Source organism: Carcharodon carcharias, chromosome 37 (assembly GCF_017639515.1).
Source record: "Carcharodon carcharias isolate sCarCar2 chromosome 37, sCarCar2.pri, whole genome shotgun sequence".
NCBI classification, from domain to species: domain Eukaryota; kingdom Metazoa; phylum Chordata; class Chondrichthyes; order Lamniformes; family Lamnidae; genus Carcharodon; species Carcharodon carcharias.
This window is the reverse complement of record NC_054503.1, coordinates 5397653-5425637: the sequence shown is the minus strand read 5'-3', so window position 1 is coordinate 5425637 and position 27985 is coordinate 5397653. Positions and strand designations below refer to the sequence as shown.

Here is a 27985-nt window from a genome sequence, read left to right as displayed (position 1 = left end):
CAGGGGAAGGAGGGCAGGGTCCGGGTGTTCACCGCGCCAGAGCGATGCTCGGAGGAGGTCTGGAGTCAGCGAAGGGGTAGGGAGCAACACGATGCCAAGCGGCCATGATGCCGGTGGAAGGAGGAAGCATTTTGACTCTTCCCAGGACGATGGATTCACGCGGGGAAGCGACACCCACAACGCAGCCCGGGGGATGTCTCGGCTGCGTTTACAGGTGCGGTTTTTAAAAGCTGGCTGGTGTTTGCGTAAGTGTCTCTGTCACACACATACACACACACACACAAGGATGATAACAGAGGGGTGTTTGAACGTAAGGTATGTTTGTTGCAAACCACTTTTCTTTTAACTTTTTAAAAAAAAAAGAATTCTATTACAGTAACACCAGAGGGTGATCTAGCCCTTAGAAGGAGTACGAGCCCACGTATATGGTCAGCCTCAGCACGGAGCTCGACTGGTATGACATGACCGGGTTGACAGTGACCATCTCAAGATCCAGCACAAAGTCCTTTGGGCCTGTCACTTGCTTGGCCAGCACCAACATTGCACTGATGTTGTTGATTTGCTACGGAGATTAAAAACAAAATGAAGAGGAGAGTTAGTTCCAGCGTAGGGATGGGAGGCCATTCAGCCCCTCCAGCCCATTCCCATCCATTCAACTCCATCATGGCTGATCTTTATCTTGACTCTGTCCGCCTGCCCTGCTTTCCTCACACCCTCAATTCACCCCCCACCCCACCGACCCCAGCCAAAAATCTACCCCTCTCAGTCCTGAATTTTTCAACTGACCCCCCCACCCCCCCCGAACTGTTTTTGGGGGAGGGAGGGGAGTGTGAGAGTTCCAGATTTCCGCTCCCCTGTGTTTGAAGAGGTGCTTCCTGACATCACCTCCCCGCTACCCCCCCACCACGCCCTGGCTCTGAATTTGAAAGTTCTGCTCCCTGGGGGTAGCGCAGTTACCTCCCTCCCCAGCAGAAGGTTCCGGCTCGAGTCCCTTCCCCACCTTCCCCCTTCCCCTCCTCCCTCTCCCCTGCTTCTCCCCCCTCCCCCTCCTCCTCCCTCTCCCCCTCCCTCTCCTCCTCCCTCTCCTCCCCTCCTCTTCTCCCCCCTCCCCTCCCCCTCCCCCTCCCCCTCCCTCTTCCCCCCTCCTCCTCCGTCTCTCCTCCCCCTCCTCCTCCCTCTCCCCCTCCCCCTCCTCCTCCTCCCTCTTCCCCCCTTCCTCCTCCTCTCTTCCCCTCCCCCTCCTCCCCTCCTTCCCCCTCCTCCCCTTCCCCTTCCCCTTCCCCCTCCCCTTCCTCCCCTCCCCCCTGGCCTCTCACATTCCAGCCTCCGCAAACTTGAGCCCATCCCGATAGCTCTGCTGCTGCCATCCTTGACCGTTTCCTGAGTATTCCCAGGATATACTCACCCTGATGTAGAAATCTCCCTGCTCATCCCCTGCCTTGATGCGGAAGGTGTTATAGGCTCCGGGGTAGATGCTGGTGGCCTGGATTTGGAAGATGTCAGAGGGAACACTCCTGTCCGACGTGATGCTCATGTACCGATAGACAATTGAGGCTGGCTTGTCCTGACACCCTGGAGTTGTGGCATGGCACAGGCAGCGGCTGTGGGAACGAGAGGGTCAACACGTCGTGTTAAACATGGTTTCAGAAAGGGAAATCCTGTTTGACAAATTTTATTTGAGGATGTAACTAGTTGGGTAGATAAAGGGGAACTGGTAGATGTTGTATCCTTGGATTTCCAAGAGGCATTCAATCAGGTGCCACACAAAAAGGTTAATGCACAAGATAAGAGCTCTTGGGAGTTGAGGGTAATATTTTCGCGTGGGTAGAGGACTGGTTAACACGCAGGAAGCAGGGAATAGGGATAATCGGACATTTTGAAGTTGGCAGCCAGTGGAGTGCTGCAAGGATCTGTGCTGGGGCCTCAGCTATTTACAATCTTAGATGAGACAGAGAACAATGGATCTACGTTTGCAGATGGTACAAAGCTAGGTGGGAAGGTAAGCTGTGAGGAGGACACAAAGAGGCTGCAAAGAGATATGGACAGGGTAAGTGAGTGGGCAACAAGGTGGTGGATGGAGTAAAACGTGGGGAAGTGTGAAGATATTCACTCTGCAGGAATAGAAAAATAATATGTTTTCAAAGGTGTAAAACTTGTAAATGTGGATATTCAGAGGGTCTTGGGGTGTACTTGTACAAGGAACTCAAAACGTTAGCATGGAGGTACAGCAAGCAATGAGGAAGGCAAATGGCGTGTTGGCCTTTATTGCAAGCGGACTGCAGTGCAGGAATAAGGAAGTCTTGCTACAATTGAACACGGTTTTGGTGGGACTGCACCTGGAGTACAATGCACAGTGCTGGTCTCTATATTTAAGGAAAGGATATACTGGAGGCGGTACAACCAGACTGGTCCCTGGGATGAGGGGGTTGTCCACTGATGAGACGCTGAGTAAACTGGGTCTATATTCTCTGGAGTTTAGAAGAACGAGAGGGGATCTCATTGAAACGTACACAAGTCTGAAGGGGTTGTGACAGGGTGGATGCTGAGAGAGATTGTTCCTATTGTTCGGGGGAATCTAAAACACAAGGGCCCAGTTTCAGGATAAGGGGCTGATCATTTAGGACTGAGATGGGGGTTGTAAATCTTTAGAATTCTCTACCCCAGAGAATTGTGGATGCTCCATTGCTGAATATGTTTAAGGCTGCGGGATAGACAGAGTTTTGCTGTCTCAGGTAATGAAGGGAAATGGGAAGAGGGCAGGAAAATGGAGTTGCAGCCATGATGTTATTAATGGTAGAGGCAGCTTGATGAGGCCTATGGTCTACTCACTCCTGCATCTATTTCTTGTGTCCTCAAGACATGAGGTGACACTAGCTCAATGGGTAGCACTCTCACCTCTTAGGTCAGAAAGTTGTGGGTTCAAGACCACCCATTCCAGAGACTTGAGCACAAAATCCAGGCCGACACTCCCAGTGCCAGTACTCAGAGAGTGCCACGCTGTCAGAGGTGCTGCCTTTCAGGTAACACATCTAACCCTGTGCTGTACCTGTCCTGGGAGTGTTTGATGGGGACAGTGTAGAGGGAGAATTACTCTGTATCTAACCCCGTGCTGTACCTGTCCTGGGAGTGTTTGATGGGGACAGTGTAGAGGGAGCTTTACTCTGTATCTAACCCCGTGCTGTACCTGTCCTGGGAGTGTTTGATGGGGACAGTGTAGAGGGAGCTTTACTCTGTATCTAACCCCGTGCTGTACCTGTCCTGGGAGTGTTTGATGGGGACAGTGTAGAGGGAGCTTTACTCTGTATCTAACCCCGTGCTGTACCTGTCCTGGGAGTGTTTGATGGGGACAGTGTAGAGGGAGCTTTACTCTGTATCTAACCCCATGGTGTATTGTCCTGGGAGTGTTTGATGGGGACAGTGTAGAGGGAGCTTTACTCTGTATCTAACCCCGTGCTGTAGCTGTCCTGGGAGTGTTTGATGGGGACAGTGTAGAGGGACCTTTACTCTGTATCTAACCCCGTGCTGTACCTGCCCTGGGATTGCTTATCTCTCCCTATCAGCGTAGTGAGAGCTCTTGTTTTGCCTGCTCGGCAGGATATAAAAGATTGGAAAAGAGCAGGGAGCGTTCTCTCCGGGGGGCCCGTATTTATCCCCCAACCAACATAACTAAAAAAGAACAGATGGTCTGGGTTGGTAGCACAGGGCCAATTGTGGGATCTTGCTGTGCGCAAACTGGCTGCCTTGTTTCCTACATCACAACAGTGACCACGCTTTTAAAAAAAAAAAAGGATTTCATTGGCTGTGGAGCCTTGGGATGCCCTGAGGTGGTGGAAGGCGCTGGGGAGAGGTTAGACCTTCCATTTGGGTCAGTCCACAATCTGAGCAGATCTTTCCTTGTTCCTCGGCGTTCTGACAGTTCCCTCTACTGGGGGTTGGGGGGTGGGGGGGGGTCGGGGATGGGGAATAGGGTCAGTATTGATGCTCAGTCCACAGCCACACTCGAAACCGCTTGAAGGCAAAGCGGCCTCACAGGATACTAGCCCCAGCAGCTCACGATAAGGGGACAGATGAAGAGTCCCTCCAACTCACAGCTGCTGCCAGAATAACATCTGGGATCTCCCTCGCCAGTGACGACTCTTACTTGTCTGACACCTGCACGTACGGCTCCTGACATTGGTTCTTCGGCACACACCGGAATCCGCCGTACACATTGGTGCACATCTGGTTCTCCGTGCACTGGTGCTGCTCTGTCTCACACTCGTTCACATCTGTACTGTCCAAAACACAAAAGCAGCCTTCAGTGGATGAAAGAGCATGTGAATTGGGAGCAGGAGGAGGCCATTCAGCCCCTCGAGCCTGCTCCGCCAATCAATAAGATCACGGCTGATCCGACTGTAACCTCGACCCCACATTCCCGCCTACCCCCCTGATAACCTTTGACCCCTTGTTCCTCGAGAATCTATCTACCTCCACCTTAAAAATATTCAACGATCCCGCCTACGCCGCTCTCCGGGGAAGAGAGTTCCAAAGATTCAAGACTCTCTGACAGAAAAAATTTCTCCTCATCTCCGTCTTGATTGGCAGACCCCTTATTTTTAAACTGTGTCCCCTCGTTCTAGTCTCTCCCACAAGGGGAAACGTCCTCTCACCATCCACCCTGTCGAGTCCCCTCAGGATCTTATAAGTTTCAATAAGATCGCCCCTCACTCTTCTCAACTCTAACAGGATATAGGCCCAGTCTGTCCAACCTTTCCTCACGAGATGACCCCCTTTTTCTTAGGAGCGAGCAAGGGTCAGGGTTGGGGTGGGGATATACAAGAGGAAGCTTTACTCTGTATCTAACCCTGTGCTATACCTGTCCTGGGAGTGTTTGATGGGGACAGTGTAGAGGGAGCTTTACTCTGTATCTAACCCCGTGCTGTACCTGCCCTGGGAGTGTTTGATGGGGACAGTGTAGAGGGGGCTTTACTCTGTATCTAACCCCGTGCTGTACTTGTCCTGGGAGTGTTTGTTCCTGATGAACAATCTTGTTGTGCTACAGTGTGGTACAGCTGAACATGACTATTTTACTGATACATCCCTTCTGAATTCGCTGCAGATCCAAGTCTAAATCAGGAGGTGAGTAATAGAGGTGGGCTGACCATACCTTGGCAGATCCTGGTGCCCAGGAGCTGGTAGCCATCAGGACAGACGCAGGAGAAACGGCCTGGCTCATTCACACACTGATAGTGACACAAGTAGTTGGAGTAACTACACTCATCGATATCTGCATTACAGAGGATGGCGAGGGATTATTGAACTGGGAGAGAGTGAAGTACCAATGCAAATACTTCTTTAGAATGGCCGACAATTAATCTGCCATACCACATAAAAATTTTCACCCCTCTCTACCAGGAGAGACGTGAACCTTGTTGGAATACAGAACATTACCCCCTCTCATTATCTCAACCCAGGGTCTTCACATCTGAGCCAGTATTGGCAGCCTGCGTGATGATGAGGGACTTGTCATTAGCAAAGCCTCACCCGTCACTCCCCTGCGCCCACTCAACTGCTGTATCCCAGTCCGACTACCTCGCTTTTAAAAGTTCTCATCCTTGATTTCAAATCCCTCCTTGCCCCCTCCCTAACTCTCTAACCTCCACTTGGCCCCTATATCCCTATCTCTGTAATTTCCTCCAGCCCCTACAACCCTCCCTATCTCTGTAACCTCCTCCAGCCCCTACAATCCTCCCTATCTCTGTAACCTCCTCCAGCCACTACAACCCTCCCTATCTCTGTAATCTCCTCCAGCCCCTACACCCCCTCCCTATCTCTGTAACCTCCTCCAGCCACTACAACCCTCCCTATCTCTGTAACCTCCTCCAGCCCTTATAACCCTCCCTATCTCTGTAACCTCTTCCAGCATCTACAACCCTCCCTATCTCTGTAACCTCCTCCAGGCCCTACCACCCTCCCTATCTCTGTAACCTCCTCCAGCCCCTACAACCCGCCTTATCTCTGTAACCTCCTCCAGCCCCTACAACCCTCCCTATCTCTGTAACCGCCTCCAGCCCCTACACCCCTCCCTATCTCTGTAACCTCCTCCAGCCCCTACAACCCTCCCTATCTCTGTAACCTCCTCCAGCCCCTACAACCCTCCGAGATCTTTGCGCTCCTCCAATTCCGGCCTCTTGAGCATCCCCCGATTTCCCATCACTCCACCATTGGTGGCCGGGCCTTCAGCTGCCTGGGGGATTCCCTCCCTAAACCTCTCTTCGCCTCCCTCTCTTTGCCTTTCAGACGCTCCTTAAAGCCGACCTCACCGACTGGGCTTTTGGTCAGCCGTATGTGGCTCAGGGTCAAATTTTGTCTATGTCGTGTTTCCCGGGCTGTTTTCCGACATCACAGGTACAAGTTACCGCAAAGCGTTGTGACCCTATATCCCTATCTCTGTAACTTCCTCCAGCCCCTACAACCCTCCCTATCTCTGTAACCTCCTCCAGCCCCTACAACCCTCCCTATCTCTGTAACCTCCTCCAGCCCCTACAACCCTCCCTATCTCTGTAACCTCCTCCAGCCCCTACAATCCTCCCTATCTCTGTAACCTCCTCCAGCCACTCCCCCCCCCCGCCGAACCCCTGGCCCCCAAAGTCTGCCGTTTGTGCCAATCTCCGACCAGGGCAATCAATAGCTGGGCTCCGAGCCTCTCGCCCAGGTTGACTCCCTCTCGTGCCACCAGCCCACATGGTTGTCTTTTACCTTGGCAGCTTTGCCCGTCGCTGCTCAACTCGTAGCCCTGCTCACAGCGGCACAGGAAGGACCCGTAGGTGTTGAAACAACGCTGCTCGCACGGGGCTCCCATCTCACACTCGTCCACGTCTGTAAAAAGGGGGAGCGTTTTGAGCTCTGATTAAATGGGGGCTTCTGCAATTTGTTCACAGATTTAAATCTACCATCCAGACAAACCAAGCACGAGGTTTTTAATCTCTAGCAGGGTAGAACTGAGAAGTAGGAAAGTTACGCTCAGCCTGTATTGGTTCGATCCCACTTTACAGCACCGGGTGCTGTTCTACGTTATAAAAGGTTACAGAGGTTCGGGAGAGCGTAAGAGAGAAGATTGACGAGGATGATCCCAGAAATGTGTGGGTGTGCACACCAGGAAAGGATTGACGGGCTGGGTCTCTTCTCTCTTGAAAAGAGAAGGCTGTGGGGGTGACCCAACAGAGGTCTTTAAAACTCTGAAAGGTTTTGACAGAGTGGATACAGAGAGAACGTCTCCTCTTGTGGACGAGACCAGGACTCAGGGCCTTCGAAATGGGACGGTCACTAATAAATCCAATCAGGAATTCGGGAGAAACCTCTTTCCGCGGAGAGTGGGGAGAACGTGGATCTCTCTCCCACAGGGAGTGGGGGGAGACTATAAGACATAGGAGCAGAAATTAGGCCAATCGGCCCATTGAGTCTGCTCAGTCATTCAATCATGGCTGATAAGTTTCTCAACCCCATTCTCCCGCCTTCTCCCCGTAACCTTTGATCCCCTTACCAATCAAGAACCTATCTATCTCGTTCTTAAATACACTCAATGACCTGGCCTCCACAGCCTTCTGTGGCAATGAATTCCATAGATTCACCACTCTCTGGCTAAAGAAGTTTCTCCTCATCTCTGTTCTAAAAGGTCTTCCCTTTACTCTGAGGCTGTGCCCCAGAGAGGTGAATAGTGTAGATACATTTAAGGGGGGGAACTGGACGAGTATATGAGGGGGAAGGGAATAGGAGGGTTACGATGGTAGTTTCAGATGAGGAAAGGTTGAGAGGAGACTCGAGTGGACCGGTAGGGACTGGTTGGGCCAAAAGGTCTCTTTCTGTGCTGTGTATTCTGTGCAGTCCAGTTGACCTGTAACACACTAGGAAATGGAGACAAGACCTCAGGACCAGATCCAGGCCATGTTGGGGGATGGGATGGGGTGGGGAGGGGAGGGGGAAGGGTAATAACAGACTAGATCTAGACTTAAGTCAGAGTGTACCAGGGTGACTGGTGAGGATGGTGTAGTCCTCTCCCAGATTCCACAGTCTGGAGTACGCAGAGAGACAGAGCGAGAGAAAGAGAGAGAGAAGTAGAGGCAGAGGCAGCCTCGGTGCTGGACTTACCCACACAGGAGTGGTTGTCTCTCCCCAAGGTGAAGCCTGGCTCACACTGACACGTGAACGACCCCGGAGAGTTCACACACCGGTGCTGACAGTACCTGAAGCGACATTCGTTTATGTCTGAAAGACGAGAGAGAGAGAGAGAGAGGTGCTGACAGTCCAACATTTCCAGGCCTGTGTACCACACAGGCAACCTTTCACCTCCGAGCCACAGGGGTCAAAACAGAAGCACTTGTTGGCAGTTTTCGATGAAGAAGCTTTGCAGCAGCTTTGTTATGGCTCCCAGAGCAATGAAAGCAATTAACCCATCACCGGGAACACAAGAATTAGGAGCAGGAGTAGGCCATTTGGCCCCTCGAGTCTGCTCTGCTGTTCAATAGGATCATATCGTACAGTCATAATGACACAGAATCGTGGCTGAGCCGATTGTGGCCTTAACTCCTTTCTTCCTGTCCCCCATAACCCTTGACTTGTCAATAAAAGTCTGTCTAACTCAGCCTTGAACATACTCAGTGACCCAGTCTCCACCGCTCTCTGGGGAAGTGATTCCCACAGGCTCACGACCCTCAGAGAAAAAAGTTCTCCTCAACTCCGTCTTAAATGGAGGGAGACCCCTAATTTTTAACCTGTCTCCCCTAGTTCTAGACTCCCCTGCAAGGGGAAACATCCCCTCAGCATCCACCCTGCCAAGTCCTCTCAGGATCTTGTATCTTTCCATAAGATCACCCCTCATTCTCCTAAACTCCAATGGGTACAGACCCAACCCCTTCAACCTTTCCTCATTCCAGGGATCAGCCGAGTGAACCTTCTCTGAACTGCCTCCAATGTAAGTATATCCTTTCTTAATAAGGAGACCAGAACTGTACACCGTACTCCAGGTACTGTCTCACCAACGCCCTGTACAATTCTAGCAAGACTTCGCTACTTTTATGCTCAAACCCCCTTGGAATTAAGGCCAACATTCCATCTGCCTTCCTAATCACTTGCTGTTCCTGCAAACTAAACTTTTTGTGATCCATGTACCAGGACGCCCAGATCCCTCTGTACCACAGAGCTCTGCACTCTCTCTCCGTTTAAATTATAGGCTGCTTTTCTATCCTTCCTGCCAAAGTGGAGAACCTCACGTTTTCCTGCCTTGTACTCCACCTGCTTGTCACTTACCGATACACTCTGTCCCCACCAGCTGATACCCCTCTGGGCACTTGCAGTTGTACCCTCCCTGGGTATTGACGCACTCTTGGCTCGGCTGGCAGCTGTGGATGTCGAGCTTGCACTCGTCGACGTCTGTGTGGATGAGCGAAGCCAGGGAGTCAGTATGAAGAGCAGGATTCTGTAGGGGGAGCGCCAGTACTCATCCCAGCCGCGTCTACAACCCTTGCGCCCAGGCTCCCTGACCATCGCTCTCTTGGCCCCGAGGCAGAAGATCCAGCCAAGAATCCAAACGGACGCTCCCAGCACTGAGGGAGCGCCACACTGACGGACTAGACGTCAAGCTGAGCTTGTTTGTGGGATAAGTATGAGCCCCCAGACACTGGGGAGAACTGCCCCCCTCCACCCCCACCCCCACTCTTCATCCAATTGTGGCCGCAGGTTTTTATACAACACTCTTAATGTCTTCTGTGAAAGGTGATGCCTCTGACAGTGCAGCACTCCCTCAGTGGGAGCCTCGGCCTGGATTAAGGGGCTCAAATTCACAAGGGACACATTAAACCCACAGACTATCGGATGGATGGTGGGGAAAAGTGCAGACAGACGTGTGGTTGACCTGACTGATGTCCCGAGTTTAGACAATTAAGGTGTGATCTAACAGAGGTGTTCAAAATGATTAAAGGACTTGCTGGGGTCGAGAGAGAAAAACTATTTCTTCTGGTGGGGCTATTCAGAACAAGGGCTGGGGGTTGGGTGGGGGTGGGGGGGGGCGGGGTGGGGGTTGCGGGGAGGGGGTGGGGGGGCGGCGGTGGTGCTGGGCCTTAAAACAAGAGCCAGGTCGTTCAGGGGTGATGTCAGGAAGCACATCTTCACCCAGAGAGGAGTGGGAATCTGGAACTCTCTCCCCTCCCCCAAAAAGACCAAGGGTCAACTTAAAACATGAAAACGGAGGTTGATAGATGTTTGTTGGGTGAGGGGATTGACGTGGGCAGATGGAGTTAGGATACAGATCAGCCATGATCTGATTGACTGGCAGAACAGGTATCGGTAATGTCGCTGGACCAGCGATCCAGAAGCCCCGGCTAATACTCTGGGGACACGGGTTCAAATCCCACTGCTGGTGGAATTTAAATTTAATTAAAAAACCTGGAGTTGAAATCTAGTCTCAGTGATGGTGACCATGACAACCATCAGCAATTGATGTACAAACCCCATCTGGTTCACCAATGTCCCCTTTAGGGCAGGAAATCTGCCACCCTTACCTGGTCTGGGCCTACAGGTGACTCCAGACCCACAGCAAATGTGGTTGATTCCTAACTGTCCCTTGAAATGGCCGAGCGAGACACTCAGTTCAAGGGGCAATTAGAGATGGGCAATATATGCTAGGCCTTGTCCAGCGACACCCACACCCCATGAAAGAACAAATGGGGAAAAAAAAACCCACTGGAGAGGGGCTGAATGGCCTCTTCATGCACAGTCAGTGTTAATCTAACCCAGATCAGCAACACTTACAGAGGAGCAGTCAAAGGGAAGTAAACTGCGTGGCACAAACCACAGGATGTGGTTACTCTGGAGAGACACTTTGACGTGGAGAGGGTGGGAAAGGGTGGGGTGGGGAAGCTGGTAAGGTTTTTACAATCGGACAGGGTGTAGGGTTGGGGGTGGTGGGCTGCTATGTGGAGAAAATTACAGGTTCTGGGAGGCAAATGAGAGGGAGAGGGAGCACAAACATGTGCCAAAATGAGAGGATTGGGATCTCTGCTGGAAGTGGCTTCACTGAACTGGGGGCTTTGTGGTCAGTCCTGGCTTCTACCAGTTAGTTTAACCAGTTTATCTCCGATCTGCTTTCTTAACCCACCCCTCACCCAGCTCACTCCGTCTCTCTCTCTCTCTCTCTCTCCCTCCGTCTCTCTCTCTCTCTCTCCCTCCGTCTCTCTCTCTCTCTCCCTCCGTCTCTCTCTCTCTCTCCCTCGTCTCTCTCCCTCTCTCCCTCCGTCTCTCTCTCTCTCCCTCAGTCTCTCTCTCCCTCTCTCCCTCCGTCTCTCTCTCTCTCTCTCCCCTCCGTCTCTCTCTCTCTCTCCCGCCGTCTCTCTCTCTCTCTCCCCTCCGTCTCTCTCTCTCTCCCCTCCGTCTCTCTCTCTCTCTCCCTCCGTCTCTCTCTCTCTCTCCCTCCGTCTCTCTCTCTCTCTCCCTCCGTCTCTCTCTCTCCCTCCGTCTCTCTCTCTCCCTCCCTCCGTCTCTCTCTCTCCCTCCGTCTCTCTCTCCCATCCTCCATCTCTCTCTCTCTCCCTCCCACTGTCTCTCTCTCTCTCTCCCTCCCTCTGTCTCTCTCTCTCCCTCCCTCTGTCTCTCTCTCTCCCTCCCTCTGTCTCTCTCTCTCTCCCTCCCTCTGTCTCTCTCTCCCTCCCTCCGTCTCTCTCTCTCTCCCTCCCTCTGTCTCTCTCTCTCCCCCCCTCCGTCTCTCTCTCCCCCTCCGTCTCCCTCTCCCCCTCCGTCTCCCTCTCTCTCTCTCTCCCTCCGTCTTCCTCTATCTCTCCCTCCGTCTCTCTCTCTCTCTCCGTCTCTCTCTCTCTCTCTCCCTCCCTCTCTCCCTCTCTCTCTCCCTCCCTCCGTCTCTCTCTCTCTCTCCCTCCCTCCGTCTCTCTCTCTCTCTCCCTCCCTCCGTCTCCCCATCTCCCTCCGTCTCTCTCTCCCCCTCCGTCTCCCTCTCCCCCTCCGTCTCCCCTCTCTCTCCCTCCATCTCTCTCTCTCTCTCTCTCCCTCCGTCTCTCTCTCTCTCTCTCCCTCCGTCTCTCTCTCTCCCTCCGTCTCTCTCTCTCTCCCTCTGTCTCTCTCTCTCCCTCCATCCGTCTCCCTCTCTCCCTCCCTCCGTCACCCTCTCCCTCCCTCTGTCTCTCTCTCTCCCTCCCTCTCTCTCTCTCTCCCTCCCTCCGTCTCTCTCTCTCTCCCTCCCTCCGTCTCTCCCTCCTTCCGTCTCTCTCTCTCCCCCCCTCCGTCCCTCTCTCTCTCCCCCTCCGTCTCTCTCTCTCTCCCCCTCCGTCTCTCTCTCTCTGCCTCCTTCCCTCCCTCCATCTCCCCCTCTCCCCCTCCGTCTCTCTCTCCCCCTCCGTCTCTCTCTCCCCCTGCGTCTCTCTCTCCCCCTCCGTCTCCCTCTCCCCCTCCGTCTCCCTCTCCCCCTCTGTCTCCCTCTCCCCCTCCATCTCCCTCTCCCCCTCCGTCTCCCTCTCCCCCTCTCTCCCTCCATCTCCCTCTCTCACTCTCCCCCTCCGTCTTCCTCTCTCTCTCCCTCCGTCTCTCTCTCTCCGTCTCTCTCTCTCTCTCTCTCTCCGTCTCTCTCTCTCCCTCCCTCCGTCTCCCTCTCTCTCTCCCCCTCCGTCTCCCTCTCTCTCTCTCCCTCCATCTCTCTCTCCCTCCGTCTCTCTCTCTCTCCCCCTCCATCTCTCGCTCTCTCTCGCTCTCCCCCTCCGTCTCTCCCTCTCTCTCTCTCTCTCCCCCCCTCCCTCCGTCTCTCTCTCTCCCTCCGTCTCTCTCTCTCTCTCTCCCTCCCTCCATCGCTCTCTCTCCCTCCCTCCGTCTCTCTCCCCCTCCCCCTCCATCTCTCTCTCTCTCTCCCATCTCTCTCTCTCGCTCTCCCCCTCCATCTCTCTCTGTCTCCCTCCCTCCATCTCTCTCTCCCTCCCTCCGTCTCTCTCTCCCTCCGTCTCTCTCTCTACCTCCATCTCTCTTTCTCTTTCCCTCCGTCGCTCTCTCTCTCTCCCTCCGTCGCTCTCTCTCTCTCCCTCCATCGCTCTTTCTCTCTCCCTCCGTCTCTCTCTCTCTCTCCCTCCGTCTCTCTCACCCTCCCTCCGTCTCTCTCTCACCCTCCCTCCGTCGCTTTCTCATCCTCCCTCCGTCGCTCTCTCACCCTCCCTCCATCTCTCTCCCTCCGTCTCTCTTTCTCTCTCCCTCCCCCCTCTATTCCTCTCTCTCTCCCTCCCTCTCTCTCTCTCCCTCCGTCTCTCTCTCTCCCCCCCATCCCTCTCTCTCCCTCCATCTCTCTCTCTCCCTCCCTCCGTCTCTCTCTCTCCCTCCGTCCGTCTCTCTCTCTCTCTCTCCCTCCGTCTCTCTTTCTCTCTCCCTCCGTCTCTCTCTCTCCCTCTCCCTCCCTCCGTCCCTCTCTCTCCCTCCCTCCGTCCCTCTCTCTCCCTCCCTCCGTCTCTCTCTCCCTCCCTCCATCTCTCTCCCTCCCTCCGTCTCTCTCTCTCCCTCCCTCCGTCCCTCTCTCTCTCCCTCCCTCCCTCCGTCGCTCTCTCTCCCTCCCTCCGTCGCTCTCCCTCCCTCCGTCGCTCTCTCTCCCTCCCTCCGTCGCTCTCCCTCCCTCCCTCCGTCGCTCTCTCTCTCTCTCTCCCTCCCTCCGTCACTCTCTCACCCTCCCTCCGTCTCTCTTTCTCTCTCCCTCCGTCTCTCTTTCTCTCTCCCTCCGTCTCTCTCTCACTCCCTCTCCCTCCCTCCGTCCCTCTCCCTCCCTCCCTCCGTCCCTCTCCCTCCCTCCGTCGCTCTCTCTCCCTCCCTCCGTCGCTCTCTCTCCCTCCCTCTGTCGCTCTCTCTCCCTCCCTCCGCCGCTCTCTCTCCCTCCGTCGCTCTCTCTCCCTCCGTCGCTCTCTCTCCCTCCCGCCCTCCGTCCCTCTTTCTCTCTCTCTCCCTCCCTCCATCTCTCTCTCCCTCCCTCCGTCTCTCTCTCCCTCCCTCCGTCTCTGTCTCTCCCTCCCTCCGTCTCTGTCTCTCCCTCCCTCCGTCTCTCTCTCTCCCTCCCTCCCTCCGTCGCTCTCTCTCCCTCCCTCCGTCGCTCTCCCTCCCTCTGTCGCTCTCTCTCCCTCCCTCCGTCGCTCTCTCTCCCTCCCTCCGTCTCTCTCTCCCTCCCTCCGTCTCTCTCTCCCTCCCTCCGTCTCTGTCTCTCCCTCCCTCCGTCTCTGTCTCTCCCTCCCTCCGTCTCTCTCTCTCCCTCCCTCCCTCCGTCGCTCTCTCTCCCTCCCTCCGTCGCTCTCCCTCCCTCTGTCGCTCTCTCTCCCTCCCTCCGTCGCTCTCTCTCCCTCCCTCCGTCGCTCTCTCTCCCTCCCTCCGTCGCTCTCTCTCTCTCTCTCCCTCCCTCCGTCACTCTCTCACCCTCCCTCCGTCTCTCTTTCTCTCTCCCTCCATCTCTCTTTCTCTCTCCCCCGTCTCTCTCTCGCTCCCTCTCCCTCCCTCCGTCCCTCTCTCTCCCTCCCTCCGTTCCCTCTCCCTCCCTCCGTCGCTCTCTCTCCCTCCCTCCGTCGCTCTCTCTCCCTCCCTCCGTCGCTCTCTCTCCCTCCCTCCGTCGCTCTCTCTCCCTCCCTCCGTCGCTCTCTCTCTCTCTCTCCCTCCGTCACTCTCTCACCCTCCCTCCGTCTCTCTTTCTCTCTCCCTCCATCTCTCTTTCTCTCTCCCCCCGTCTCTCTCTCGCTCCCTCTCCCTCCCTCCGTCCCTCTCTCTCTCTCCCTCCGTCCCTCTCCCTCCCTCCGTCGCTCTCTCTCCCTCCCTCCGTCGCTCTCTCTCCCTCCCTCTGTCGCTCTCTCTCCCTCCCTCCGCCGCTCTCTCTCCCTCCCTCCGTCGCTCTCTCTCCCTCCCTCCGTCGCTCTCTCTCCCTCCCTCCCTCCGTCCCTCTTTCTCTCTCTCTCCCTCCCTCCGTGTCTCTCACTCCCTCCCTCCGTCTCTCTCTCCCTCCCTCCGTCTCTGTCTCTCCCTCCCTCCGTCTCTGTCTCTCCCTCCCTCCGTCTCTGTCTCTCCCTCCCTCCGTCTCTCTCTCTCCGTCCCCCTCCGTCTCTCTCTCCCTCCCTCCGTCGCTCTCTCTCTCTCTCTCCCTCCGTCACTCTCTCACCCTCCCTCCGTCTCTCTTTCTCTCTCCCTCCATCTCTCTTTCTATCTCCCTCCGTCTCTCTCTCGCTCCCTCTCCCTCCCTCCGTCCCTCTCTCTCCCTCCCTCCGTCCCTCTCCCTCCCTCCGTCGCTCTCTCTCCCTCCCTCCGTCGCTCTCTCTCCCTCCCTCTGTCGCTCTCTCTCCCTCCCTCCGTCGCTCTCTCTCCCTCCCTCCGTCGCTCTCTCTCCCTCCCTCCGTCGCTCTCTCTCCGTCCCTCTTTCTCTCTCTCTCCCTCCCTCCATCTCTCTCTCCCTCCCTCCGTCTCTCTCTCCCTCCCTCCGTCTCTCTCTCCCTCCCTCCGTCTCTGTCTCTCCCTCCCTCCGTCTCTCTCTCTCCCTCCCTCCGTCTCTCTCTCCCTCCCTCCGTCGCTCTCTCTCCCTCCCTCCGTCGCTCTCTCTCTCTCTCTCCCTCCCTCCGTCACTCTCTCACCCTCCCTCCGTCTCTCTTTCTCTCTCCCTCCATCTCTCTTTCTCTCTCCCCCCGTCTCTCTCTCGCTCCCTCTCCCTCCCTCCGTCCCTCTCTCTCCCTCCCTCCGTCCCTCTCCCTCCCTCCGTCGCTCTCTCTCCCTCCCTCCGTCGCTCTCTCTCCCTCCCTCCGCCGCTCTCTCTCCCTCCCTCCGTCGCTCTCTCTCCCTCCCTCCGTCGCTCTCTCTCCCTCCCTCCCTCCGTCCCTCTTTCTCTCTCTCTCCCTCCCTCCGTGTCTCTCTCTCCCTCCCTCCGTCTCTCTCTCCCTCCCTCCGTCTCTCTCTCCCTCCCTCCGTCTCTGTCTCTCCCTCCCTCCGTCTCTGTCTCTCCCTCCCTCCGTCTCTCTCTCTCCGTCCCCCTCCGTCTCTCTCTCCCTCCCTCCGTCTCTCTCTCTCTCCCTCCGTCTCACCCCCCACCCCCCCACCCTCCCCCCTGCAGTACGAGGTGGGGCCCCTCCCAATTGAAATCAGCGCCTCGATTTAATCGGAGCACGCCCTCCCCCACCCTTCCATTCCCACCCCTTTCCCGGGGGACCGTGAAACAGCTGTGGGCTCTTGCCGTGCGCAAATTCGGCCGCCGCGCTTCCAGGAAGGAGGAGAACGCACCCCGCTGCCTGCGAACCTGTCTCGGGATGTCCAGTAAAAAGGGCGCTATAGGAACGCGAGACCCACTCTCCCCCCCCCGCCCCCGATTCCCGGCTGCACTTTCGTTACCGATTGTAAACCATCTCCCCCCCGCCAGCAACCCACACCCGGGGGTGTAGTCGGTGGCGGGGGGGGGGGGTGGTGGTTTAGCTTTTAACGGACACTTACCCACGCACTGCTCCTCCTGGTTGGGGCTGTACCCCTGTGGGCAGGCGGTGGCTGCAGAGTTGACGCCGGGGAGTGGCGGCTGCTGGCTGGCGAGTGGGGGGGTAGCGCCAGGCTCGTTGTTAGGGGGCACGTCGTTGTGGGTGATGATGGAGGCTGAGCGAGGCAGGCACAGGTACCCTCCGTAGTGATTGAAGCACTTCATGGCCCCCTTGCAGGCCCCGGGGATGGTCTCGCACTCGTTTATGTCTGCGGGAGAGCGACAATATGACCAGTCAGGCCTCGGCGAAAGCATTGGGGGGGGGATGGGGGGGGTTTGGGGTAGGGTGGGCGCGTGGGGAGTTTTCTGGCTTTCCCCGCCCCTGGGCAAGGGGTGTTTTTAACTCCCTCGGGAGTGCCGCAGGGGTCCCGGTGGCTGGGGGGGGTGGGGGGAGGGTGGGATCAGGCTGGGGAAGAGCCTTTCCGGCGCTGCTTGTGGGCCGAGAGGAGCAGCCCCTCCCCGAGCTGCCCTTCCTCCCGCCCCCTTGATCCCCACACCCCCTTCCTCATGATCGGGCTTTACACCCCCCAACACCCCCCACCCCACCCCCACCCCCCCCAACACCCCCCACCCCACCCCCACACCCCCCAACACCCCCCAACACCCCCCACCCCACCCCCACACCCCCCAACACCCCCCACCCCAGCCCCACACCCCCCAACACCCCCCCAACACCCCCCACCCCACCCCCACACCCCCCAACACCCCCCACCCCACCCCCACACCCCCCAACACCCCCCACCCCACCCCCACACCCCCCAACACCCACACCAACCACCCCCACAGCCCCCAACACCCCCACCCCACCCCCACACCCCCCAACACCCACACCAACCACCCCCACACCCCCCAACACCCCCCACCCCACCCCCACACCCCCCAACACCCCCCCAACACCCTGCACCCCACCCCCACCTCCCCAACACCCCCCACCCCACCCCCGCCTCCCCAACACCCAACACCCACCCCCACACCCCCCAACACCCCCCACCCCACCCCCGCCTCCCCAACACCCAACACCCACCCCCACACCCCCCAACACCCCCCACCCCACCCCCGCCTCCCCAACACCCAACACCCACCCCCACACCCCCTTCCTCATGATCGGGCTTTACACCCCCCAACACCCACACCAACCACCCCCACAGCCCCCAACACCCCCCACCCGACCCCCACACCCCCCAACACCCACACCAACCACCCCCACAGCCCCCAACACCCCCCACCCGACCCCCACACCCCCCAACACCCCCCCCCAACACCCTGCACCCCGCCCCCACCTCCCCAACACCCCCACCCCACCCCCACACCCCCCAACACCCCCCCAACACCCTGCACCCCACCCCCGCCTCCCCAACACCCACACCAACCACCCCCACAGCCCCCAACACCCCCCACCCCACCCCCACACCCCCCAACACCCCCCCAACACCCTGCACCCCACCCCCACCTCCCCAACACCCACACCAACCTCCCCCACACCGCCCAACACCCCCCACCCCACCCCCACCTCCCCAACATCCACACCAACCACCCCCACACCCCCCAACACCCCCCACCCCACCCCCACACCCCCCAATACCCCCCCAACACCCTGCACCCCACCCCCGCCTCCCCAACACCCAACACCCACCCCCACACCCCCTTCCTCATGATCGGGCTTTACACCCCCCAACACCCACATCAACCACCACCACACCCCCCAACACCCCCCACCCCACCCCCGCCTCCCCAACACCCAACACCAACCCACCCAACCCCACACCTCCACACACACCCACCCCCCACCCACCCCCCACCCCCACACCCCCACCCCCCACACTCCACCACACCCCCACCCCCACACCCCCACACCCCCACCCCCCACACTCCACCACACCCCCACACCCCACACTCCACCCCCACACCCCCACCCCTCACACCTCCACCACACCCCCACCCCCCACACTCCACCACACACCCACACACCCACCCCCCAACACCCACCCCACACTCCACCCCCACACCCCCACCCCCCACACCTCCACCACACACCCACACCTCCACCACACCCCCACCCCCCAACACCCACCCCACACCCACCCCCCAACACCCACCCCCCCAACACCCCCCAACACCCACCCCCACCCCCCAACACCCACACCACCCCCACCCCCAACACCCACCCCACACCCACCCCCACCCCCCCAACACCCACACCACACCCACCCCCCCAACACCCACCCCACACCCACCCCCCCAACACCCACCCCACACCCACCCCCCAACACCCACCCCCCAACACCCACCCCACACCCACCCCCACCCCCCAACACCCACCCCACACCCACCCCCCAACACCCACCCCACACCCACCCCCACCCCCCCAACACCCACCCCACACCCACCCCCCCAACACCCACCCCACACCCACCCCCCAACACCCACCCCACACCCACCCCCACCCCCCAACACCCACCCCACACCCACCCCCCCAACACCCACCCCACACCCACCCCACCCCCCAACACCCACCCCACAACACCCACCCCAGCCCCACCACCAACACCCACCCCACCCCCACCCCCCAACACCCACCCCACACCCACCCCCACCCCCCAACACCCACCCCACCCCCACCCCCCCAACACCCACCCCCACCCCCCAACACCCACCCCACACCCACCCCCCCAACACCCACCCCACACCCACCCCTACCCCCCAACACCCACCCCACACCCACCCCCACCCCTCCAACACCCACACCACACCCACCCCCACCCCTCCAACACCCACCCCACACCCACCCCCACCCCCCAACACCCACCCCACACCCACCCCCACCCCCCCAACACCCACCCCACACCCACCCCCACCCCCCCAACACCCACCCACCCACCCCAACCCCCCAACACCCACCCACACCCACCCCCACACCCCAACACCCACCCCCACCCCCCAACACCCACCCCACACCCACCCCCACCCCCCAACACCCACCCCACACCCACCCCCACCCCCAACACCACCCACCCCCACACCCCCTCCACCCTAACACCTCCCCTCCCTCCCCCACACCTCCCCCACCCCACACCCACGCCCCCAACACCATCCCACCCCCCCCAGCCCACCACCCCCCCCACAGCCCCATCCAGCCCCCCACAGCACCCCCCACACACCCCCAACCTCCCCCCACCACCACCACCCCCCCCCCCACCCCGCCCACCAAGGTCTTTCCTATCCCCCTTCCGGCCCATCCCTCGCTCCCCTCTTTCCAACTGAGGCCTACAAGTTCAGGCTTTCCTGTGAAGCCACCAGTCAGGAGGAAACAAAATATACGAGCGAGGTCCGGCCACCAAATCCAGGTTGCGGGGTCCCCGGAACGCTGCCGGGAATATCACAGGCCCCCCCGCGGCCAACTCTGGTCACCACACTCTCAGGAAGCCGTCGAGTGCCGGAGCGAGGGTGCAGAGATTCCCCGGATCGGGGACCAGGGCTGAGGGACTTCAGTCAATGCGGAGGGGCTGGGAGAAGCTGGGATTGTTTCTCCTTAGGGCAAAGAAGGTTAAGGGGGAGATTGAATCGAGGCGTTCAAAATCAGGAGGGGGTTCGGATAGAGTGAATCAGGAGAAACTGTTTCCAGTGTCAGGAGGGTCGGTAACCAGAGGGGACACAGATTGAAGAGAATCGGTAATAGAGCCAGAGGGGGGGATGAGGAGAATGTTTTTTTGACACAGCGAGTTGTTGTGATCTGGAAGGCGCTGCCTGAAAGGGCGGTGGAAGCAGATTCAGTAGGAACTTTCAAAAGGAGGGAATTGGATAAATACTCGAAAAGGAGAAATTTACAGGAATTTGGTGGGGGGGGTGGTGGGGTTGTAGGATTAATTGGATCGATCTTGCAACGGGCCAGCACAGACACGATGGGCCGAGTGACCTCATCCTGTACACCAAAGGCGGGGGCGGGGGGGTGGTGGGGGGTTAAATTTGTGATGTTGCTTTGAGCCAAGGGGATTTCTGCTCCTTCAGTGGGGTTGGGATGGGGGGGTGGGGGGGGGGGGGAGCTGGTTTGCGTACCTCGGCAATGCTGCCTCTCATGATCCCACTCGTAGCCGTCAGTACACTCCTGCGGAGAGAGAACGAGCACAAAGTCACAGACTGTTCAACTGGGCAAGCAGCAAGCGGATGGGCCGTGGGCAAAGCCCGCTTTCTAAACTCCTTTTCAACCCTTCCACACCGAGCAGTGAAGAGAAAGATCGGGTGCCCCCCCACCCCACCCCCCCCCGGCCATGGGAGGGGAGGCGGGACAATCACGCGAAGCCCTCCAATCCGGTTGACCTTGGGGTTGGGGGGGGGGGGGGGGGGGGGGGGTGGGTGCGGGGGAGGGCGTACGCTTTCCGATTGGTCGGGGAGGCCCGACAAGCTGGGGACGGGCGGGCCAGGCGGCCAATGGGAGGAGGAGGAGGAGGAGGAGGAGGGCGGGGTCGAGGAGGTGGAGGCGAGTGGTCAGGCGACCTACCTCCAGGTACACGTCCAACCCCAGTTGGCAACCCGTGGGGTGGGAGGGGTATTTTCTGGGTGAAACATGGAGAGTGATGTTGACACAAAGGGGGTTTTGGGAACAGAACGGTCCACAAGCCGTTCAAGGGGGCTGTAAATTAACAGCGAGCTGGCGTGGCTGAGTCCTGACTCGTTCAGGGAAGGATCCCTCTTGGTGACTCTGACTCCTGTGGAGCTGGTTAAACAAGGCCCCTGCAGCACTGAGGCACTCGCCAAGGCCCAGTCCGCTCTCCCTCACGTTGGCACCTCATTCACCCAGGCAGCTGTAGACAGTGGCAGATGCCAACTGTGGCTTAGCGGGTACCACACTCCCTCTCTCTTGCTCCCTCTCTCTCTCTCTCCTCAAGAGTCAGAAGGTCATGGGTTCCGGAGATGTTGGCACAAAATCCAGGCCGACACCCGCTGTACCAGCACGGGGGGAGAGCCGCGCTGTCAGAGGTGCCGTCTATCAGATGAGCGGTTAAACCACGCCCCCCGTCTGCCCTCTACAGGTGGACATAAAAGATCCCGCGGCTGCTGTAGAAGTGTTGGGGGGTGGGGTGGCGGGAGCATTGGAAGGGGGGAGGTGGGGAGTTCTCCCCGGTGTCCTGGGGCCAATATTTGTCCCTCAACCAACATCACTTCAAAACAAAAAAGGTTACATTACCAGGATGCTCTTCATGGGATCTTGCTGTGCGCAAATTAGCTGCCGTGTTTCCCAGAGTGCAGAAATTCCAAAAACCTTTTGCATCCAGCAGGGGTTTTGGGGGAGGTGGGGTGGGGGCAGATGGGGGGGCTTTAATGTCTCATCATGAAACATGGCAGCGCTAACAGTGCGGCGCTCCCTCAGTACTGACCCTCCGACAGTGCAGCACTCCCTCAGCACTGACCCTCTGACAGTGCGGCGCTCCTTCACTACTGACCCTCTGACAGTGCAGCACTCCCTCAGCACTGACCCTCCGACAGTGCAGCACTCCCTCAGCACTGACCCTCCGACAGTGTGGCGCTCCCTCAGTACTGACCCTCTGACAGTGCAGAGCTCCCTCAGTACTGACCCTCCGACAGTGCGGCGCTCCCTCAGTACTGACCCTCCGACAGTGCGGCGCTCCCTCAGTACTGACCCTCTGACAGTGCGGCGCTGCCTCGGCATTGACCCTCCGACAGTGCGGCGCTCCCTCAGCACTGACCCTCCGACAGTGCGGCACTCCCTCAGTACTGACCCTCCGACAGTGCGACAGTCCCTCAGCACTGACCCTCCGACAGTGCGGCGCTCCCTCGGCACTGACCCTCCGACAGTGCGGCGCTCCCTCAGTACTGACCCTCCGACAGTGCAGCACTCCCTCAGTACTGACCCTCCGACAGTGCAGCGCTCCTTCAGTACTGACCCTCCTACAGTGCTGTACTCCCTCAGTACTGACCCTCCGACAGTGCAGCGCTCCCTCAGCACCGACCCTCTGACAGTGCGGCTCTCCCTCAGCACCGACCCTCCTACAGTGCTGCACTCCCTCAGTACTGACCCTCCGACAGTGCAGCGCTCCCTCAGTACTGACCCTCCGACAGTGCAGCGCTCCCTCAGTACTGACCCTCCGACAGAGCTGCACTCCCTCAGTACTGACCCTCCGACAGTGCAGCACTCCCTCAGTACTGACCCTCCGACAGTGCGGCGCTCCCTCAGTACTGACCCTCCGACAGTGCGGCACTCCCTCAGCATTGACCCTCCGACAGTGCGGCACTCCCCTAGTACTGACCCTCCGACTGTGCGACACTCCCTCAGTACTGACCCTCTGACAGTGCGGCACTCCCTCAGCGCTGACCCTCTGACAGTGCGGCATTCCGTCAGCACTGACCCTCCGACAGTGCGGCATTCCCTCAGTACTGACCCTCCGACAGTGCGACACTCCCTCAGTACTGACCCTCTGACAGTGCAGCGCTCCCTCAGCGCTGACCCTCCGACAGTGCGGCACTCCCTCAGCGCTGACCCTCCGACAGTGCGGCACTCCCTCAGTACTGACCCTCCGACAGTGCGACACTCCATCAGTACTGACTCTCCGACAGTGCGGCACTCCCTCGGCACTGACCCTCCGACAGTGCGGCACTCCCTCAGCGCTGACCCTCCAACAGCGTGGCACTCCCTCAGCACTGACCCTCCGACAGTGCAGCACTCCCTCAGTACTGACCCTCCGACAGTGCAGCGCTCCCTCAGCACTGACCCTCCGACACTGCAGCGCTCCCTCAGTACTGACCCTCCGACAGTGCAGCACTCCCTCAGTACTGACCCTCCGACAGTGCGGCGCTCCCTCAGTACTGACCCTCCGACAGTGCAGCACTCCCTCCTTCCTGGCCCTGGGGAGTACCAGCCATGATCTTGTGCTCAAGTCTCTGGTGCGGGGACCCAAACCTTGAAATCTGCCTCAGAATTGAGAGAGATCCCCATGGGGCCTGGGCTGACAGACACTCTGGGGCCTGACAGACACCCGGGGGCCTGACAGACACCCAAGGGCCTGACAGACACCCAAGGGCCTGACAAGACACCCAAGGGCCTGACAAGACACCCAAGGGCCTGACAAGACACCCAAGGGCCTTACAGACACCCGGGGGCCTGACAGACACCCGGGGCCTGACAGACACTTGGGGGCCTGACAGACATCCAAGGGCCTGACAGACACCCAGGGACCTGACAGACACCCGGGGGCCTGACAGACACCCGGGGGCCTGACAGACACCCTGGGGCCTGACAGAGACCCAGGGCCTGACAGACACCCCGGAGGCCTGACAGACACCCGGGGGCCTGACAGACACCCGGGGCCTGACAGACACCCGGGGGGCTGACAGACACCCGGGGCCTGACAGACACCCGGGGGCCTGACAGAGACCCAGGGCCTGACAGACACCCAGGGGCCTGACAGACACCAGGGGGCCTGACAGACACTGAGGGGCTGACAGACACCCGGGGGCCTGACAGACACTGAGGGGCTGACAGACACCCGGGGGCCTGACAGACACCCAGAGCCTGACAGACACCGAGGGGCCTGACAGACACTGAGGGGCTGACAGACACCGAGGGGCCTGACAGACACCCGGGGGCCTGACAGACACTGAGGGGCTGACAGACACCGAGGGGCCTGACAGACACTGAGGGGCTGACAGACACCCAGAGCCTGACAGACACTGAGGGGCTGACAGACACCGAGGGGCCTGACAGACACTGAGGGGCTGACAGACACCCAGAGCGTGACAGACACTGAGGGGCTGACAGACACCCAAGGGCCTGACAGACACCCGGGGGCCTGACAGACACCCAGAGCCTGACAGACACTGAGGGGCTGACAGACACCCGGGGGCCTGACAGACACTGAGGGGCTGACAGACACCGAGGGGCTGACAGACACTGAGGGGCTGACAGACACCCGGGGGCCTGACAGACACTGAGGGGCTGCCAGACACTGAGGGGCTGACAGACACTGAGGGGCTGACAGACACCCGGGGGCCTGACAGACACTGAGGGGGGCCTGACAGACACTGAGGGGCTGACAGACACTGAGGGGCTGACAGACACCCGGGGGCCTGACAGACACTGAGGGGCTGACAGACACCCGGGGGCCTGACAGACACTGAGGGGCTGACAGACACCCGGGGCCTGACAGACACCCGGGGGCCTGACAGACACTGAGGGGCTGACAGACACCCGGGGCCTGACAGACACTGAGGGGCTGACAGACACCCGGGGCCTGACAGACACCCGGGGGCCTGACAGACACTGAGGGGCTGACAGACACCCGGGGCCTGACAGACACCCGGGGGCCTGACAGACACTGAGGGGCTGACAGACACCCGGGGGCCTGACAGACACCCAGGGGCTGACAGACACCCGGGGGCCTGACAGACACTGAGGAGCTGACAGACACCCGGGGGGCCTGACAGACACCCAGGGGCTTACAGTCACCCGGGGGCCTGACAGACACCCAGGGGCTGACAGACACCGAGGGGCTGACAGACACTGAGGGGCTGACAGACACCCGGGGGCCTGAAAGACACCGAGGGGCTGACAGACACCGAGGGGCTGACAGACACTGAGGGGCTGACAGACACCCGGGGGGCCTGCAGGCAGCAACCTTGTCGTCTGTCTGCTCGGCTTGGGGACTGAGTGAGCTGGAGACTCAAGGCCACAGTCGAGTGGAGGTCTGGCCTGGGACCCTGCAGGAAAGGGGCAGCGTGTCCCCCGGGTTGCTGTGGGGTTTGACGGAGTGGGGTTGGGGGGTTGGGGGGTGGGGTGGTGGGTTGGGGGAGGGCTGGGCGGGGGTGGGTGGGTGGTGGTTAGGAAGGTGGGGCAGTTAGGCCTCGAGTTGATCCTTACCATGTAGGTGACAGCTTCGTCCACCTGCTGTGAAATAGCCGTGTGGAGGGACAGGCCGAGAAGCAACAGGGCCAGGAGCAGCATCGTCCGTCCACGACTTCAGACCCTGGAGGCAGAGAGAGGGCACAGCGTGAGCGGTAGGCAGGGTCCCGGCGCGCGTATCCCACCAGTCGGACGGACACAGCCGGGCCCTGCTGGCCCCTCCTCCACCTCCCCCCCACCCCCCCACCCAACCGTCCCCCCGGGGTCCGGCACTGCCAAACCCTGAAGCCCTGGGCGGGGCGGCTGGGAAGCTGACAATCCCTCGCCAGCTGATTCCCCAGCCACCCGCTTTACCCCCTTTCACCGCCAACCAAATCCAGATCAGGCCCAGGGAGACGGAGCTTCCTGGGACCGGGAATCCCGCAAATCCGAGGACCAAGGGATGGTGGGGGGGTGGGGGGGGGGTTTGTCGCTGGAGTGTCCAAGAGGCCAGTTGGGATCTTGCTGTACACGAGCGGGCTTGAGCCGTGTTTCCTACGTGAGGACAGCGATTCGTCACTTTGAGGACGTACCGGATTGGCTAGGAAGAGCTTTAGGGTGTCCCGAGGAGGGAGGAGGGGGTGGAGGGGTGGTGGGGGGGTGGGGGGGAAGGAGGTGGGTAGGGGGGAGGTGCTTTTTATTTTGAAGCCAGTCTTCTTTCCGAGGGTGAATCCAGCAGCACAGGAACCTGGGCACACAGCCGCTGGGCAAGTGTCAGCTCGTCTCCCAATCCTTGCCAGGGATGCAGCAGACCAGAAGCAGCAGGCGTAGAGAGTGCTGAATTGGCAGGAATCCACTCCCTGTTCTAGTCCTCGTGCAAGTACAAACCAGTGCCTAGTCTGTACTCAGCAATATTTAACACTCCCTTTCTATTCAACCCAGCTACAGGTACAGCACGGGGTTAGATACAGAGTAAAGCTCCCTCTACACTGTCCCCATCAAACACTCCCAGGACAGGTACAGCACGGGGTTAGATACAGAGTAAAGCTCCCTCTACACTGTCCCCATCAAACACTCCCAGGACAGGTACAGCACGGGGTTAGATACAGAGTAAAGCTCCCTCTACACTGTCCCCATCAAACACACCCAGGACAGGTACAGCACGGGGTTAGATACAGAGTAAAACACCCTCTACACTGTCCCCATCAAACACTCCCAGGACAGGTACAGCACGGGGTTAGATACAGAGTAAAACACCCTCTACACTGTCCCCATCAAACACTCCCAGGACAGGTACAGCACGGGGTTAGATACAGAGTAAATCTCCCTCTACACTGTCCCCATCAAACACTCCCAGGACAGGTACAGCACGGGGTTAGATACAGAGTAAAGCTCCCTCTACACTGTCCCCATCAAACACACCCAGGACAGGTACAGCACGGGGTTAGATACAGAGTAAAGCTCCCTCTACACTGTCCCCATCAAACACTCCCAGGACAGGTACAGCACGGGGTTAGATACAGAGTAAATCTCCCTCTACACTGTCCCCATCAAACACTCCCAGGACAGGTACAGCACGGGGTTAGATACACAGTAAATCTCCCTCTACATTGTCCCCATCAAACACTCCCAGGACAGGTACAGCACGGGGTTAGATACAGAGTAAAGCTCCCTCTACACTGTCCCCATCAAACACTCCCAGGGCAGGTACAGCACGGGGTTAGATACAGAGTAAATCTCCCTCTACACCGCCCCCATCAAACACTCCCAGGACATGTACAGCACGGGGTTAGATACAGTGTGTAGCTCCCTCTACACTGTCCCCATCAAACACTCCCAGGGCAGGTACAGCACGGGGTTAGATACAGAGTAAAGCTCCCTCTACACTGTCCCCATCCCGAAATTGTCAAGTTTCTTATCTTTAGTCTGACAGAGAGAAGCATTTTTATTCAGAGGAGACATGTTATCTTTACTGAGAATCGTTATCTTTACTGACAGATTTTTTCTCTCTACAAAGACCATGATACCTTTCCTAAGAGAGTCTTTACTTTTACTGATAAAAAGCCAGAGAGGTTGGTGGCGTGGTCTTCTTATTGTATAACTTTCTGATGTGTTCATTTAAAAGGGATATAGTTAACGCTTTTAAATATCTGGGGACTTGGAGTTCTGGCTGCACGAGAGGCAGATTTAGCCCTGACAATGTAATGACTGTCCTGTGAGCTGTGAGATTTTCTTTTTAACAGTCACCTTATATGTACAGTCGAGGCCCTTCAACCGGAATCTTCCGCACTGCAAACTTCCCTCCTTTTAATTAGTCGATCTCCCGGAGAGAGGGAGAAGCAGAAAAAGTTCCCGAGAAAGGACCTCTTTTAACTCTCACTCGAGCCAGAGTAAAGGTCTTTAAAAAAAATGTACTTACCAGAGAAAGCTTTGCAGTGTGCCAATGTAGGACAGGCAAAGTCACTGACTAGTTCCCAGTGAATAAATGCTCAGCTCAGCGAAAGGTAGTGATTGGTGAATTGATTCATGTAGATTGTTGGCAGAGTCTCTCTCTCTCTCTGCCGTTATCTCTCTCTCTCTCCCTCCCTCTATCTTTTTTTCTGACTGTTTTGTTCTCTCTGTCTCTCCTGTTCTGTTCTATCCTCTCTCTCTCTCTCTCT

General features: G+C 58.6%; 1 protein-coding gene across 1 annotated transcript; it reads right to left on the bottom strand.

Moving 5' to 3' along the window:
• Positions 1-320: 320 nt before the first annotated feature.
• efemp2a (EGF containing fibulin extracellular matrix protein 2a) lies at positions 321-27985 on the bottom strand. Its single transcript, XM_041179902.1, has 11 exons — positions 27745-27985; positions 25365-25470; positions 20549-20597; positions 16459-16704; positions 9286-9408; positions 8128-8244; positions 6739-6858; positions 5147-5266; positions 4142-4268; positions 1406-1601; positions 321-562 (listed from the first exon to the last, which is right to left on the bottom strand). Exons 2-11 carry the CDS (start codon positions 25446-25448, stop codon positions 401-403), a joined length of 1344 nt encoding a protein of 447 aa, XP_041035836.1. The 5' UTR covers positions 25449-25470; positions 27745-27985; the 3' UTR covers positions 321-400.